The following is a 16,676-nucleotide window of genomic DNA, read 5'->3' on the forward strand; positions in this document are numbered from 1 at the left end:
TCAGCTATAACCAGAGTGAATGATCCTGTGCCTTTTCAGGTGATGCAGCAGGGTGAAAGTCTTCCCACACTGAGAGCAGCAGTAGGGCCTCTCGCCGCTGTGGACGCTCTGGTGGGTCTTCAGGCTGCTCTGCTGGGTGAACCTCTTCCCACACGTCTGGCAGCTGTACGGCCTCTCTCCCGTGTGGGTCCGGTGGTGGATGGTCAGGTGTGAGGAGCAGAGGAAAGTCTTCCCGCAGACCGTACAGTTAAACGGCCTCTCCCCCGTGTGGATTCGCTGGTGGATCTTGAGGTAGGCCAAGCGGCCGAAACTCTTCCCGCACTGCGAACAGATGTACGCCTTGTCCCTCATGTTACCCGCCCAGTGGTTTTTGACATTATGAGGCATCTTGAAGCGGAGGCCGCCTGGCAGGAAGCCGTTGTTGAACCGCGTCCCTATCTGTGGCCCGGTCGACCTCTCACCGGCTCCCAAGCCTCTCTCAGTGTGCCCGTCGGCCTGCTGTCTCGGCTGTGAGACGTGGCTGTTTCTCTGTGAGCACAGCTGGTCTCTCGGCTTGCTCTGCTGCGAGTGGCCGGCCGGGGGTCTGCACTGGAAAGCGGACGCGGACTGTGACGCGACGTTGTCTTTCTGGTACGCCACGTTGAACTGTCCGTTGCACGGTCGCCGTGGCGACGACGACGACGACAGAGCGACACAGGAGCCTTCGTCCGCGGCCGCGAGGGCCTGCGCCTCGGGGCGGCCCGAGAAGGTCTGAGAGAACTGGTCCGCCACGCAGGAAAAGTCTGGGAAGTCAGTGTCTATGTCGCTGTTGCCGTGGATGATGGAGGACCAAAGCTGACTGTCTTTCTCGTCCATCACAAACTCGGTGGCCAGAGGGTTCTGCTTTCCTATGCTGTGTTGACATCCGTCCTGACTAAATATGGAGTGTTCTTCCTCCTTCTCTGTCTTGATCACAAAGTCCAACACGCTGTCATCCACCATGTGCCCGGACCGGCACGGCCCGCTGAGCTCCTCGGGACCTTCCGTCAACGCGGGCTCTGGACTCTGCTCCTCGGGGTCCTCTGTGTGGGACAGTCGGACATGATTCTCCACTCCCAGGCGGTGCCTATCGACGGGGAGCTTCTCGACGACAGCGTTGCCGTACACAGTTTTCCCTGTAAGTGTAAAAAAAACAGTAGGCTACAGTTAAATGATGACTCCGATCAAACCAAACGGGTTATGCTTCAACATCACGGCCAATACTTGGACTAATACCATGTTGCTAACCAAAGTACCTAACTCCTCAATTGGTTTACCTTCTATGTTTATCATCGGTTCTCCGTGTTGACTGCGGTTCCATAGCCCCTCATCTGGTCGCTCCTCTTTGATGGAAGTGTATTCAATCCCTGCAAACTAGATGGAAGTGATTATTAAGTGGTTATTAACGGTGTGCATTATTATTTAAAGTCAGTGGTAATCAGTGATGCCGGTAACGCGATACTAAGTATCGCGATACTCTAATCTGATTACTTTTCCCAGTAACGAGTATTCTATCGCGATACTATTTCCAAATCAGTAATCTGATTAAAGTTACTTATTCGAGTGACTGTGCGTTACTATTGCGTTACTACCTCATAACTTAGGCTAAATGCAGTATTTCTTTGTAATGTTCGATAGTAAACAAACATTTATTGCTTTTCTCGCGTCTTGGGGAGTGACGTCAGTGATCACGTTTTCAACACGAGGTGCAGCAGAATCGCTCACGTGTATCACCACGCTGATTGCACAGTGTAAACAGAAGCGTATAATGGAGCGAGAACAGAGATATGCGTTAAATAGCTGGAAATATAGGGATTATTTTGAGTTTGTGTCAGCAAAGGATGACAAGAACATAAATGTTCGTTGTACACTCTGTGCTGGAAAGAAAATATTGTCCTGTGGTAAAACCACAACATCAAATTTAAAGAAACATTTGGAATCTCTGCACAGCACAGTCAAGCTCGCGGAGAAAGTCCCAGAGACCGCGGCCTCGACTTCTGCGGGAGGTCCCACACCGCTCAAGCAACAAAAGCTGGACTTCAGTAGGCCTACAAAATCACAACCTGTAAGTGTGGGAGAGTTGAATAAATTGGTCGGGCGGTATGTTGTAGAGGAAATGCTGCCCATAAACACAGTTGACTCGCCCTCTTTCCGTGCCATCATTAACAAGATCCCCACTACTACCAATGCCGAGCTACCTCACAGAACATCTTTTTCTTCGTACTTGGAGAAGGAGTATGCAGAGATGGAAAAACATCTGAAGGCTGCGCTGAACGAGGTCGACTATGTGTCAACTACAGCGGACATTTGGACAGCTAACAATAGTAGGAGCTATATGGGAGTAACGCTCCACTGGATTAGTAGATCCACATTAGACCGCAACAAGGCTGCATTGGCGTGTAGGAGAATCCGCGGTAGACACACGTATGATGTTATTGGTGCAGAAATCGAAAACATTCACTCTTCATATGGACTAATCAACAAAGTAGTAGCAACAGTGACAGATAATGGATCTAACTTTGTCAAGGCATTTCAAGTCTATCAGCCTGCTGTCACAGAGTCCGATGATGAGACGGTGGAGGAGGCCACGGATGATGTCACTTTTTTAGATGTGTCAGAAATCCTATCAGCTGAGGATGATAGTGATGGCCAGCTGATTCTTCCCCCGCACCAAAGGTGTGCTTCACATACCCTCAACCTTATTTCTACAAGTGATGTGGAGAAGTACATCACTTCCAAACCAGAGAGCAAGGCTGTGTATAGGAGCAGCACAGCAAAATGCACAGCTCTCTGGACGAAAGCAAGCCGATCTACCGTTGCGTCAGAAACGGTGGAGGAGGTTAACAAAAGAAAGCTCCTGGTACCGACATCCACAAGGTGGAATTCCTTTTACGAAGCCATAAAGAGAATCGCAGAAATCCCCATGAATGAGCTGACTACTCTGTGCAACAAGCTGGGAGTGAAGTGCTTCAAAGACCAGGAGTACCAGTACCTGCATGAGTACTGTACCGTCATGAAGCCTCTAACTATAGCACTGGATATCCTACAAGGTGACTGTCCGTATGGGACTTTACTGCCCACACTTGAAGTCCTGATGCAGAAGACCCTTGCTGTGAAAGACACCCTATCCAAGATGACTGCAGGCCTTCCAGATGCCATAGTGCAGGTATGCTATGTTGTTCCATCTTAAAGATAAATAAATACATTTTCATTGCACTATTCATGAACATGGAGCAGAGTCACACCATACTGCAGTATGTAGGTTGTCAGTTGCACAAACTAATTGCATACATAATTAGTAAATAAAGGTATAAATAATAGACCTTATAGGCTACAACTAGATAATAATAAACATATCAAATTATATCTTTCAGGCTATCCAGACTCGTTTTGCCAGTGTGCTGGACAACAAAGATGCCCTTCTCGCAGCTGCTAGTTGTCCAAAATTCAAACTCCGATGGCTGAGAGATGAAGGTAGGAGGGAGCAAGTAAAGGAGCTTCTCACAGCAGAATGTCGCAAAACTGCTCCTGCAGCACAGAGCCCTGCCAGTGTACCCACCACGACTGCCAACCAAGGCGAGATGGACTTTTTTGCTTTTGAGGCGGAGCCAGAGGAGACCTACTCGGCAGAAAAGGAAGTCATGGACTACTTGAGGTCAGGGCATGAGCTTCAGATTCTGAATCAGTATCCAAACATTAAGAACATTTTCTTGAAGTATAACACTCCAACCCCATCTAGCGCTCCTGTAGAGCGGCTCTTTAGTCTGGGAGGTTTGGTGCTCACGCCTAGAAGGAACAGACTTTCTGACAAGAGGTTTGAGAAGCTTCTGTTAATGAGATACAACCACTGGTTTACTCGCCCCTTTCCACTGTTTCACTCATAGTGTGTTCATGGCCTCCATAGCGTGTTCATGGCCTCCATAGCGTGTTCATGGCCTCCATAGCGTGTTCATGGCCTCCTTCCAGTCTTGACAGCTGAGTTCACTCTTCATTGATAAACTCAGACTCACCCAGTTTAGGATTAGGATTATATTAGGATCATATCTGAATGGTCAGGGTAGGTTTTAGGTTTTGTGAAACCACTCCTTGCTAGTTACTGTGTTAAATAAAGATTATATTTATTTTATTGTTTAAAAACAAGTATTTATGTTGGGTGAGGCAAAGAAAGACTCTTTATTTTGTTGTTTTAAGTTATTGTTTAAAGTTTAATTATGTAATTTAAGTTACTGTTAAAATAAAGTGAGTTTTGGCAAAACCAGTTTTCATTTTTATGTTGCGGGGGGGGGGGGGGGGGGGTCGGGTGCCTAGGCAGCTGCCAATAGTAACTAAAAAAGTAACTAGTAATCTAACTTAGTTACTTTTTAAATCAAGTAATCAGTAAAGTAACTAGATTACTTTTTAAAGGAGTAATCAGTAATCAGTAATCAGAATACTTTTTCAAAGTAACTGTGGCAACACTGGTGGTAATTAATGTTTTTTTTAAATAAGTGCCCATCGATCTCCTCGATTCAACTACAAATGAATGACAATGACAAAGGGAACAACATAGGCCCACACACCTTGACATGTCCAACATCTGCCTGGGAAGGAGGACAGTCCCCCACGACAACAAACGTGTCCTGCTCATCTCGTCTCTGACCACCGTGTCTCCAGTCCACCACCGCTCGGTCCATGTATTTCTCTGCAGGGCAGGCACATAAAAAAAAAAAATACTATGTATACATGTCTTTCTGCTAGTCTGCCTGTCTGTCTGTCTGTCTGTCTGTCTGTCTGTCTGCCTGTCTTTCTGCCTGCCTGTCTGTCGGTCTGCCTGTCTGTCTGTCTGTCTGTCTATCTGCCTGTCTGTCTATCTGCCTGTCTGTCTGTCTGTCTATCTGTCTGCCTGTCTGTCTGTCTGCCTGTCTGTCTGTCTGTCTGTCTGTCTGTCTGCCTGTCTATCTATCTGTCTGTCTGTCTGTCTGCCTGTCTATCTGCCTGAGTTTAAAAACATGTACCATTACATTTTGAGTAATCAGACATTGAGTAATAAGAAAAGTCTTGTTTATTTTTCCCACTGAACAGTTCGGTAAATAAAAAAGTAGGCTAAAGGACATTTGCCATTGGAACGTCATCATTCCGTATCGCAGGGCTGTAGGTACCAGCCAGGTATGTACGTCCTAGCTACCAGAGGGCTCTGATGTCTCTCACCTCTCTCACGTTGCATCTTCAGCTTGCCCTCCATCATCAGTAGTTTCCTCCTCAGCATTTCATTTTCATTCTGGTTTCGAGACACTTCAAACTGCAACACTGAGCATTTGTCCTCGACAAGTTTGGAGATTTCTCCCACGGCAGCTTTGGCCAACACCTCCATTACCGAGTATAATTTGCTCTGGAAAGAGACACAGGTCGCCATTTTTTCCACGGTCGCTTTAAAAAGCTATAACACTATATACGAAGGTCAATGCTAAAATGTTATTTAAAAAACCCCAATCAATAAACTGGGAAACATTGGACGTGTATTTCTGCTTCCTACTTCCGCTAGATGGGGGTGTCACTAGAGCAATTGTAACTACCGTAAATACGCGAAAAGTGAACCCTTTTTCAACAACATTGTACCGCACTGTAAATGGTTGTGTATCCAGACAATGAGCGTGTTCGAGACCACCGGAGTTTAGCAGTTGCTAATCAGCGCATTTCAATACTTGTTGCATGATGACGACTAAATGTATTAAACTTGCTTGACATTTTTGCTCAAAGACATATGAATCACTAGTTCGAGGCTCGCATAGTTTTTTTTAGAGGGAAGCGAGCAGCCCCTCACCTCTATTTGTGAGATCTATTGATGGCACATGTATGTCCAGGTGATGGGTGTGTGTGTGTGTGTTGGTTATTCAAAGACCATTCATAGGACGTTCTATTGAGAATTTCATAAACAATAGCAGCCATGTTGTCACTGCCATGTTTTAACCCAGGCTGTCAGAATTGCATTACCATTGTCCAACTTGAGACTGCATGTTGGCTTTTCAACTCAAATTCACGGATAGGAATTCCATGATTCACAAAGAACCAATGAAACGCTTGTAATGTAGAGAACCCACAAGCGTGAGACAAATACTTTGGCTTGAGATTTATTTAAAATCTAGATACATCATACATAGGCAAGATAGATGTTATGCCCAAGCCCACAACACAAACATGTACAACAAGTCAGTAAAACATCTAAAAGAACAAATAAAATAAAGAAACATACTCACTGATAGACTGTAGGCCTACAGTTAATCTTCTCACAAAAGGGGTAAATAATCGTAAGCATATGTCGCCTTCTCTTGAATGTTGCCTCTTAAGGGCGGCTGTGGCTCAGGAGGTAGAGCCGGCATCTAATGACCGCAAGGTTGGCGGTTCGAACCCCCAGCTGGCCACGTGTCGAGGTATCCTTGAGCAAGGCACTGAACCCCTAATTGCTCCAGGGTCGCCATCTAAGGCAGAGCCCTTGTCTAGAGCATAAAATACCAAATTCCAACAATTGACAATAAAAGTTGATTGCATGGCAATATAAAAATAAAAATTCTGCAATCAGTTTTTGGGATGTGGAAAAAATAATACTGACTACTTTTTCTTTCTTTTTTTTTTTTTTTTAACATTTTTCTAAAACATTTTCAGATAGATGTACAGTACCAGATATGAACCCAACACACACACATAACATACTCAGCATATTGAAATTATATAGACCATTACATAGCACCAACATTAAAAAATATTTTCCTAAGTGTAATAAAATCATATCATATAAAAATCGTACTCCGATTCTTGATTTTGGGATCCCTCTGGCCTTTGTTCACTTCCTGGTTGGCTGATGAGTGTCTGGGCTTTAAGCTCCTCCTCTTCAATGGCTTTCGCCATCGAGTCCACATTGTATCCCTCCTCACCGAATCCAGAGCTGGACTGGGCCTCCGGAGGTGAGGGGTGAGAGCCCTGGTCCCCAGGGTCCTCTGTGGGTGTTTGCTGGGCATCAGACTTCTGATAAACAGGCTGAGGTTCATTGGGGGCTTCACCATCGTCCACTGTGACAAAAACAAGAGAATCAAGGATTCATTACAATAATTGGCCATTCTGAAGACTTGAATGCTAATTAACACTGAGAATACTGCGTTAAACATAATATATGATCTATGTATCCTCATCAATGAATGAACAGAGACTGGGTTTACACATTATGTAATGAGCGCGGTTCGTTCATATCGGTACATACAGCTCGGGAAACACCTAGACACGTTTTCTCTGACAAAAAACTAGGGATGCTCCGATCTGGATTTTTGGGGCCGATACCGATCACCGATTTTTTTCCTCAAGATCAACTGATACCGATACCGATACCGATTTTTAAAAAAATACATAACTGTAGGCCTACTGACTGGATAGCCTACATATTTTTTGCTTTTTAGACAAAAGTTTTGATCCATTAGGCACCAAGCAAACGCAGACCCATTTTTATGGCATAGTAAAGGTCTGGCCTATCACCCAGTTAGGGCCTGAAGCCCAAGTCAGTCGATATGGCTGTATAAAAGACATCATAAACGTGGCCTTCATGGTTTACATACTGTTACGTCCTCCTATGTTTTCTGTTCAGTTATCTGTCTTCCCCAGGAAAAAAAAAAAATCGGTTTTTGCGATCGGCCATTTTTGCCGATCACCGATCGAGTCATTTGGAGTGAAATCGGCCGATTTAAATCGGTGGCCGATAAATCGGAGCATCCCTACAAAAAACACTAAAATGTCATTCTATGGTCTCTTACCTCGCACGTGAGTCTTCATGTGCCCCTTGAGGCTGCTCTTCTGATTGAAGCTCCTGCCACATATCTCACAGCTGTACGGTTTCTCACCCGTGTGGATTCTCAGATGCCTTTCCAGATGACCAAAACGCTCAAAGAATTTCCCACACATTGAGCAGATGAAGCACTTCTTCTCCTTGACAACCTGGAAGGATCTGCTTTTCCTCGGAGCGCTGGGGAACTGGTGATTCATGGGAGGCGGTTCCGCACCTTGCGAGCTGGACGTTGTGCCATCGCTTCCTATCAGTAGTGTGTCCGAGGCCGAAGGCCCGTAGTGTTGCTGTCTGAACTGTAAAATCATATCTTCAGTGACATCGATATCTGGTTTCCCCGGAAACCACACAGAGCTGGAAGAGGCCACCAGGGATCCAGGGACAGTACTAGATGGTGGAGAATTACCAGGAAGGTCAGGCCCTGAACTGTGGAACGATTCTGAATTGCTAGTTCCTGCTTCATTCTCTGCTTGTGAGCTGGACATCCACTGTTGGTGATCTCTCTCATACAGATCTGCGTCATCCTCCAGTGGGTCTGATCTGGTGTTCTGTGGATGGTCACTCTCGTACATGTCCGTTTCATCATCCAGTGGGTCTGGTCTTCTTGTACTCTGTGGATGGTCACTCTCGAACAATGCTGTTTTATCATCCAGAAGGTCTGTTCTTCCAGTACTCTGTTCAGCTCCATCATCATGATCAAGTTCCTGAGGCGCATCTTCCTCCATAGGCTCATCCTTCACCTTCATCTCAGCTGCAGGGCCCATGTCTCCCTGCTTTGGATCAGGGGGAAGACCCTCTCCTGTAGACACTTGGCCCTCCATGGCTGCTGTGCAGAAAGGTAACATTTGATTAACATAATATTGAGGCATGGGATCATGATCAAGCACAAGAACAGAGACAAAACAGCACTGTTTAAAATGAATGTGCTAAATAAAATAAAATACAAGCTTAAACCTGCCCCATTCTCATAATCACAACCATCACCATGCCATAAATTGACCATATTTCAGAACTCTTATCCATGCCCTGGACTTTAAGTGCATGCCGAACCCTTGTCTGTTTTCTAATACATAACTATTCTATAACTAATATAGTACACTTCTGTAACTGATATATAACACTCAATCTTTAATCTCTTACCTTTATGAGTCTTCATATGGCCTTTCACACTACTTTTCTGATTGAAACACCTCCCGCATATCTCACAGCTGTACGGTTTCTCACCCGTATGAACAAGGGTATGCCTTTCAAGATGGCCGAGACGCTCAAAACCCTTTCCACACCACGTACAAAAGAAGTGTTTCTTGAACATCATGCTCTCTGGAGTCCTCTCACCCCTCGATGCATTGAGACTGTTACGTTTTGGGCTAAACGTGAATAGGCCCAGATCTTGCGGCCCTGGGTTGGACTGTACTGTGCCATCACTCGCTATCAAGAGTGTGTCCGAGGAGGACCCATAACGCTGTTGCCTGAGATGCAAAGCCATATCCTCATTGACATCAATATATGGTTTCCTCTGCACCCCTGTGAACAAGACTGTGTTGCAAGAAGCCTCTGCTGTGCCAGGGACGAGAGGAGGCAAGGAAGAGTGACCCGGAACGCGCTGTGATGTCGGCCCTGAATTGTCTGCCACTGTGGCCTGCGTCCCATTCGGTCTTTGTGAGCCGGGCACCCCCTTAGGGTGGTCGTTCTCATACAGTGGAAATTCACTCTTCTGACTGTCTGCTCTCCCTGTGTTTTGTTCAGCTCCTTTATGAGCTGCATCTCCCTCCTCCGCAGACTCAGTCTTCACCTTCACGCCGCCAGCTACAGGTGTGTTGACATCATTTATGACTGTGTACTCTTCTCCAGGGTGTAGTTTCTCAAGTCTCAAAGTCATTTTGCTTCCCACACTATTAGCGCTGCTCTCACCAGGCCCTGTGAAAAGATTACAAATGGATTAGTTTTTAAAAAAATTATTGTGAGGTTTTATTTATTGATGATTTCCTGAATATTATAATTGTAATAAGTCATGTAAGTAAATGATTTATTTATTTATTTATTATAAATAGGATTTAGTTGGTTTCATTTCCCGCTATTTATGAATGCAGGGATGCAAACTGGTGATGGCCCAAAAAGGTGACACTTTTTTTTTTTGCCTGAAAACAAAGAACATTTATGAAAATGTTTGACCTATTTTGAGGTAAAAACGGCTAAAACGGCTAAAAGGTGACAAGTTTGCACCCCTGCTGAATGACTGTAAGAGGTTTGTTGACATGATCGGTTACACATCTCTCACCTCCTCTCCCCAGATGCCCATGGACAGGCGCTCGGGCTGGCGTCCCCCGGGCCGCGCGCAGCTCTTTGTGGAGTTGTTGCACGGTGTTCTTCAGCACGTTGATCTCACTGTCGCGCTGACACATCTCCAGACGCAGCACGACCATGCCATCGTCCACCACTTTGCTAATCTCTGCAACCGCTGCTTTAGATAGCACGTCTACAATGGAGGCTATTTGAGCCCGTAAGGAAACAGTAGTCAACATTTTCAATTATATTAATTCCTGGCCCGAAACCTTAATTAACCTACGATCTAATCTTGGGGTAAAAGTGTTTGGCCTTCTGAGGGTCTGAGATCCTAGCAGCACTTAACAGAAAAAAAAAACAAGACACAATGTAGCTAGACTTTTGTTTCCACTTCCCGTAGCCGAGTGTTTGTTACCAGGAAGTGACGAACCGAACCGGAAAACGTAAGTTCTAGAAAATATGCGCAAAGGAATTCGACAAATTGTAAGCAGTTGCTCGAAGTCTAGGGTGAATGGCTTTGTTTCTAAAAACGCATTATGACTATTTGAACATCTCAATTGTACAGTTTGGCCAATGGCACTTTTGTTGACAGAAAAGGAATTTCCCTGCTACATGTACAGTAATATCACCAAACAAGTTTTGAAAATATATTGATAGGCTTTATTGTAGCAACAGTTATAACATGTAGAAAATTGCAACTTAGATCCGAGAGTACCCCAGGCAGTAACAACATGTTTGTATGTCTGTAGGAAACTTCATATCTCGTGCTTTTTCCACACCATGTTTAATTTATTTATGAAACATTTATTACATGTTTATTTCAAGGGATCTCATTCCATCTGCTATCGATTAAACATAGTCATTACAACCATTAGTAAGCTTTTAGGAAGCTTGAATGTTACATACTGGACCTTTCAGGGGTGGTTTCCCTGACACAGATTAAGCCTAGTCCTGGACCAAATCCCACTTTCAATGGAACATCTCCAGTGAGAATGCTTTTTAGTCTAGGATTACACAGTACAAATACAAAAGACAAGGACACAAAGTAACATGCAACCTTGTAAAAACAATTTAAGATGACACGATTGCTGTAATCTACTGTATCTTATTATTTAATAACAATAAATAACAAATAAACCAAGTATTCATTAAATGGGTTTCCCATTCAAGAGTGTGTCTGTTGATGTATTTTGAGGTTACTCAGAACTGTGAAACTTTTCCCACACTGAGCACAACTGAACGGCTTCAGTCCACTGTGAAAACGCTCGTGCCTCGTGCAGTTGTCCTGCCTCGAGAACATCTTGCCGCAGATCTTGCAGCTGAAAGGCCTCTCGCCCGTGTGGACGCTCTGGTGGGTCTTCAGTCTGGTTTTCTGAGTGAAGGATTTCCCACACTGGAGACACCTGTACGGCTTCACTCCGGCGTGAGTGAACTGGTGCGCTTCGAGTTGACAAAAGCGGGGGAAACTCTTCCCACATACTGAGCAGATGAACACTTTTGCGTTGGTTCCGGCCCGCCAGACGTTCACTGCCCTCTTTGTTTTGAACCTGTTTTTATTCAGAGCGTGAATGTCCTGGATGTGGGAATTGGACTGTGACGTGCTTGCGGCTGATCTCATGACGGACTCTTGCTGAGGTCTGGACAGCTGCAGCCTGGGCAGTAGACCCTGCTCCTCATCCCTGACCACGGGGTACAGAGGACTGCTGTACTGACCCTGCTCCGCTAGAATGTGACTAGACATGGTGTTTTCATTATACACAGAATGCATCTCCGGCTCCACTTTCACTGGAACTGTGCCGTAGAAGCTATGGAGTGGTTTCCCTGGAGCAGACAAAGAGTTACACGAATTGTCCAGGACCGTAGAGGCTGTATACTGATCTGACTGAGCTGAGAATATCTGTAAGCACTGTTCTATGGCATTGGAGCCATCGGAGTCAACGGGGTCTTTCCCACATATGCCCTGTGTGACGGAAGCCCAAAGCTGACCGTCCCTCTCCTCCATTTCAAAGTCCACATTCTCTATCGTTCCTGTGTCCTGAACGGTCGTCTGGGCCACGTGTTGCTCCACCTGTTCTGCTTTGACCAGGAAACGCTGTCGGCCCAGGTCCTTCTCCCGATGTTCAGACTTGTGCTGCTTGTTGAATTCGTCGGGGTCCACCTGCGTGGTGGTGTACACCATTAACGACGTCTGCTCCTCTTCATGATCTGTAAGGAAGAGGGTTCGTGTTACATAAAAGGAGGCTTTTGTTTTTAAAATGAGGCTCAGCACCCAGACATACAACATCTTGGGCCTGTGAGGGGAATAATCACATTTGGATTACGGTTCTAGTAGAAATGCTAGAAATGGTTGAACTAATTTCATTAGCTAATATGAGGGATGACCAAATAGAATAATGTCTGATATGATATTTACAGGTCTGAAATGTCTAAACAGCCTACCTGAGGTTTCTAATAAGTGCAGAAAGTGTAATTAATCATGTAGGCTTAAGCTAATAAGAGCCAACATTCTCAACAGTCTATATCGATGATCCATGCTACCAACATCCTTTTCTGGATCAGCCAGGCTTGACATGGTGGGCTGGACATCATTCACAACTCACCTTTGGTGGGACTCCCGACCTGGACCCCCACATTATTGATCACATTACTCTTCCTGTCGTTGGACTTCTTGGACGAAGCCTCCTGGGCTTTCCTGAGCTCTCTCTCCATGATCTGTAAACTCTTTTTCAGGTCATCAATCTCACTTTCCCTCTGACACATCTCCAGTCTCAGCACGACAGTGCCATCGTCCACAAGTTTAGTTATTTCTGCCACCGCTGCTTTAGCTAAAACATCCATTATTGCAGCTATTTGCAGTGAATTAAAAGAAGTAGGGATAGCCATTGTAGCTACTTAAATTACAGAAACGGTTATCTTAAACAAGACAGACAAAATCATCGACTGTCTGGGTTGATTTGATGGAGTAATAATAAAATAACTGTTTTGTTCCATTTCCGGGTCAGGGAGCTTTGAAAAAAACATTACCGTAATCCTTCTAAGAAATGTATCGTGTTAAGATGGTACGATGTTCGATCAGACATTTCTGCTGTTAAATCGGAGTCATAAAACACGAATGTCAGACCAGGCTACACATTTTCTTTGCCAAACAAGTTTATTCACAGAGACAAACAAATTAACACTTTGTTGTAACATACACACATATAATATTCATTACTTTTTGCTTTTAAAACTTGATTTTTAAACTTAAACTGCTTCACACTGTAACGTATATCCTTAGAGGATCATAACATTGACTGCAAAACTGGAATTAATGGTACCTGAGTTTTCCTCACTCTCTCTCTCTCTCTCTCTCTCTCTCTCTCTCTCACACACACACACACACACACACACACACACACACACACACACACACACACACACACACACACACACACACACACACACACACACACACACACACACACACACACACCACATACACGCACACACACAATACAACAACTGGTATTTATGACTGATGACAAAGTATTTTTGGTAAAACAAAAGGTTAAAACAGTTGTTATTATTATTAAACATTGAGTTCATGCATAGGTTTTCAAGGCCTGTAACTTAGCGGAACTTCAAACAGAATCTCCAAGCAGAATATTACAGGCCAAATTAGAAAAATATAACTACATTTAGAAAATAGGTCTGTTTATAACTGAATAAAAAGCGTATGACCATACAATATCCATCTTATTGTATTTCAAATCCTCTCTCTTTCTGTTTCTCACGGTCACAACTCTCCTTCTCCCTCCCCCGCTTCATCGTCTCCCTGGCAACGGCTTTGTCAAAACACATACTCACAGGACTGTTCCTCTGTGCCACCTCTCTCACTCCGCCCTCCTCCCCATCTCTCCTCCTCCTCTCTCTCTCTCCTCCCCCTCCCTCTCTCTCACAGACTGGTGCTTCCTCCGCTTCTCTGGGCTCGTCCCTATCTTGTTCTCTGCATGCCCCCCGTGCCCTCCCCCCCTTCCCCCTGTCTGCCTCCGACCTCTCTCTCTGCTGCTGCTGTTGCCTGAGGCTCAGGGCAGTTAGCCTACAGTGCTGCGGCTTGGGCGGAACTACTGGCACTGATTTCGCCTGGTACACTTTAGGGGCTGTTTGTTTAGATGTGACCAACGTGCTCCCCTGCCCTCTTTCAGAGCCTACTGTATTATCTCTCTTCTCCTCCCTCTTCTCCTCTCTCTCCTCCCTCTTCTCCTCCCTCTTCTCCTCTCTCTCCTCCTCCCTCTTCTCCTCTCTCTTCTCCTCCCTCTTCTCCTCTCTTTTCTCCTCTCTCTTCTCCTCTCTCTTCTCCTCTCTCTTCTCCTCCCTCTTCTCCTCTCTCTCCTCCCTCTTCTCCTCCCTCTTCTCCTCTCTCTTCTCCTCCCTCTTCTCCTCTCTCTCCTCCCTCTTCTCCTCTTTCTTCTCCTCTCTCTCCTCCCTCTTCTCCTCTCTCTCCTCCCTCTTCTCCTCTCTCTTCTCCTCTCTCTTCTCCTCTCTCTTCTCCTCTCTCTTCTCCTCTCTCTCCTCCTCTCTCTTCTCCTCCCTCTTCTCCTCTCTCTCCTCCCTCTTCTCCTCCCTCTTCTCCTCCCTCTTCTCCTCTCTCTTCTCCTCTCTCTTCTCCTCTCTCTTCTCCTCTCTCTTCTCCTCCCTCTTCTCCTCTCTCTTCTCCTGCCTCTTCTCCTCTCTCTTCTCCTCTCTCTTCTCCTCTCTCTCCTCCTCTCTCTTCTCCTCTCTCTTCTCCTCTCTCCTCTCCTGCCTCTTCTCCTCCCTCTTCTCCTCTCTCTTCTCCTCCCTCTTCTCCTCTCTCTTCTCCTCTCTCTTCTCCTCTCTCTTCTCCTCTCTCTTCTCCTCCCTCCAATCCTTGGAGTTCACCCTGATCTCTTGCCGTTCTTCCTCTCTCTCCACTGTCGTCTGCTCTGTCTTTTCTGTCTTTTCCGTCTCTCCAGTCTCGCTATCGAGCTCTGTTGAGTTGCTTTCTTTAGGGTCTTTTTGGGGCGCCGACACATCTCCATGTGCATCCCTGACCACGTCATTCACTTCGGTCTCTTTCTCTCCCTCCCCATTCCCCTCCTCTACCCTGCCTCCCTTCATTTCTCTTCTGTCTAGAACTGGCTGTGCCTCTGGTTCATTCCCTTTCTCTGTGTCACACTCTTCCTTGACAATCACTCCTTCATCCCCCTGTTCCTTAAATTCCTCCGGTACCCCCATCTCTTCAACTGCCATGCACTCTTCCTCTTCCTCCATCTCTTCCGTTATCACTTCCTTTTTTTCTCCTTCACCCCCCTCTCTCTCTTCTTTGACCTCTACTATATCCTCCATAACGTCTCTGTGTCCGCTCTCTCCCCGTCCCGTCATTTCAGCTATGGCATCCTTATCATCTAGGCTCATCTCTCTACAAACTGCCTCTACCTGGTTTTTGCCCTCTCCTCCCAACTCCTCCCCTTCCTCTGCCTTTTGCACTTCCTCTTCCTCAATCTCTCCCCCTTGCTCCCTCTCCTCTTCCCACTCTGTGTCATCCCTCTCCTCTACCAGCTCAACGTTTCCCATATCTCCCTCCCCCTCAGTTTGCATCTTGTCTACCTCTTGTCTGTTACATTCTCCCCCATTTCCATCCTCTTCTCTTTCCTCCGTCTCTTCCTCTATCTTCCTCTCCTCTCCCTCTTTCCTCTCACCCTCTCCCTCCCTCTCAACACTGTCTTGGGGCTGCTTTATTGGGTTCTCGGAATTCTGGATATTCTCCTCTGATGGCACATTGACCATTGTCTCTGACTCGGCAACACAGGGCACTCTATGACAACTTTGAGGAATGTGAATGTGGGAATCTTCTGATTCCATTTCACTGAGTGTATCACCACGGTTGCATTCTAAGCTTCCATCTTGGTCATGGTGATTCTCTAGGACTTCCTTGTCTTCCACCAGCAGGGGAGCTCCAGGGTCCACTGACTCTTGGTCTGCAGTTCTCAGCAGTGAGGACTCCTCAAAGTCAGTTGTTGATGGTGCTGAAGTGAGACTACTCTCATTGTCACCTGGGGCTGCGTCCTCTTCTATGATTCTGGGCTCAACTGAGCGGCTATCATCCTCTGTCTCGATGCTGCAAAGTAACAAAAAAAATTATTGTAGATATCGGTAATAAAGGATAATGGCTACATTTATCCTGATATCTACTTCTCCGATGTTGTACTATCATTCATTTTATAACCAGCCTTTGCTTACCTTTGCACGCATGTATTTGTCAGGATGTCTGCTTGGTCTTCCTCCTGAGTGTCTGTATCTTCTTCAGCAACCCCCTCCTCCTCCTCCTCCTCCTCCTCCTCCACCTCCTCCATCTCCCCCCGTCCGTCTTCGTCTTCAGCTGGGCTCTGCTCTTGCCCCAATACCTCCCTTGCGAGGTCCCTACACCCAGAGGAATCAATGTCCAAGTCCTCAGACATGCTGGTCACCTCAGAACCCTGTGATTGCTCAGACGGCTTGCTCAGATCGCTGCCAACGGCGGTGCTGTCCAATGGTTCTGATGTCACCGGGGGCGGGGACAAGTCGTTCATCG

At 45.9% G+C, this 16,676-nt stretch overlaps 4 protein-coding genes across 4 annotated transcripts in view; all 4 read right to left on the reverse strand.

Moving 5' to 3' along the window:
- LOC308172014 (uncharacterized protein) lies at positions 1 to 5,368 on the reverse strand (the record flags this gene model as incomplete). The annotated part of the gene is made up of 2 exons (XM_080546924.1): positions 1 to 1,154; positions 5,215 to 5,368. 2 exons carry the CDS (start codon positions 5,366 to 5,368, stop codon positions 1 to 3), a joined length of 1,308 nt encoding a protein of 435 aa, XP_080403050.1.
- A 1,127-nt stretch (positions 5,369 to 6,495) lies between these two features.
- Positions 6,496 to 10,344, reverse strand: LOC308172015 (uncharacterized protein; the record flags this gene model as incomplete). The annotated part of the gene is made up of 4 exons (XM_080546925.1): positions 6,496 to 7,061; positions 7,794 to 8,648; positions 8,963 to 9,739; positions 10,101 to 10,344. The coding sequence occupies 4 exons, from the start codon at positions 10,342 to 10,344 to the stop codon at positions 6,778 to 6,780; spliced, it is 2,160 nt and encodes a 719-aa protein (XP_080403051.1). The 3' UTR covers positions 6,496 to 6,777.
- A 595-nt stretch (positions 10,345 to 10,939) lies between these two features.
- On the reverse strand, positions 10,940 to 12,988 carry LOC308172016 (uncharacterized protein; the record flags this gene model as incomplete). The annotated part of the gene is made up of 3 exons (XM_080546926.1): positions 10,940 to 11,926; positions 12,092 to 12,310; positions 12,706 to 12,988. 3 exons carry the CDS (start codon positions 12,986 to 12,988, stop codon positions 11,271 to 11,273), a joined length of 1,158 nt encoding a protein of 385 aa, XP_080403052.1. The 3' UTR covers positions 10,940 to 11,270.
- Positions 12,989 to 13,880: 892 nt separating this feature from the next.
- LOC308172017 (uncharacterized protein) overlaps positions 13,881 to 16,676 on the reverse strand; it is a gene marked incomplete at both ends in the record, with an annotated part of 8,572 nt that continues 5,776 nt past the window's right edge. Inside the window, 3 exons of the mRNA XM_080546927.1 lie at positions 13,881 to 13,919; positions 14,048 to 14,275; positions 16,450 to 16,676. The exon at positions 16,450 to 16,676 is cut by the window's right edge and continues 415 nt beyond it. Of these exons, the coding sequence (XP_080403053.1) occupies positions 13,881 to 13,919; positions 14,048 to 14,275; positions 16,450 to 16,676 (494 nt within the window). The remainder of the gene's footprint in view (positions 13,920 to 14,047; positions 14,276 to 16,449) is intronic.

This window comes from Nansenia antarctica (assembly GCF_963989245.1).
Source record: "Nansenia antarctica genome assembly, chromosome: 16".
Classification (NCBI taxonomy): Eukaryota; Metazoa; Chordata; class Actinopteri; order Argentiniformes; family Microstomatidae; genus Nansenia; species Nansenia antarctica.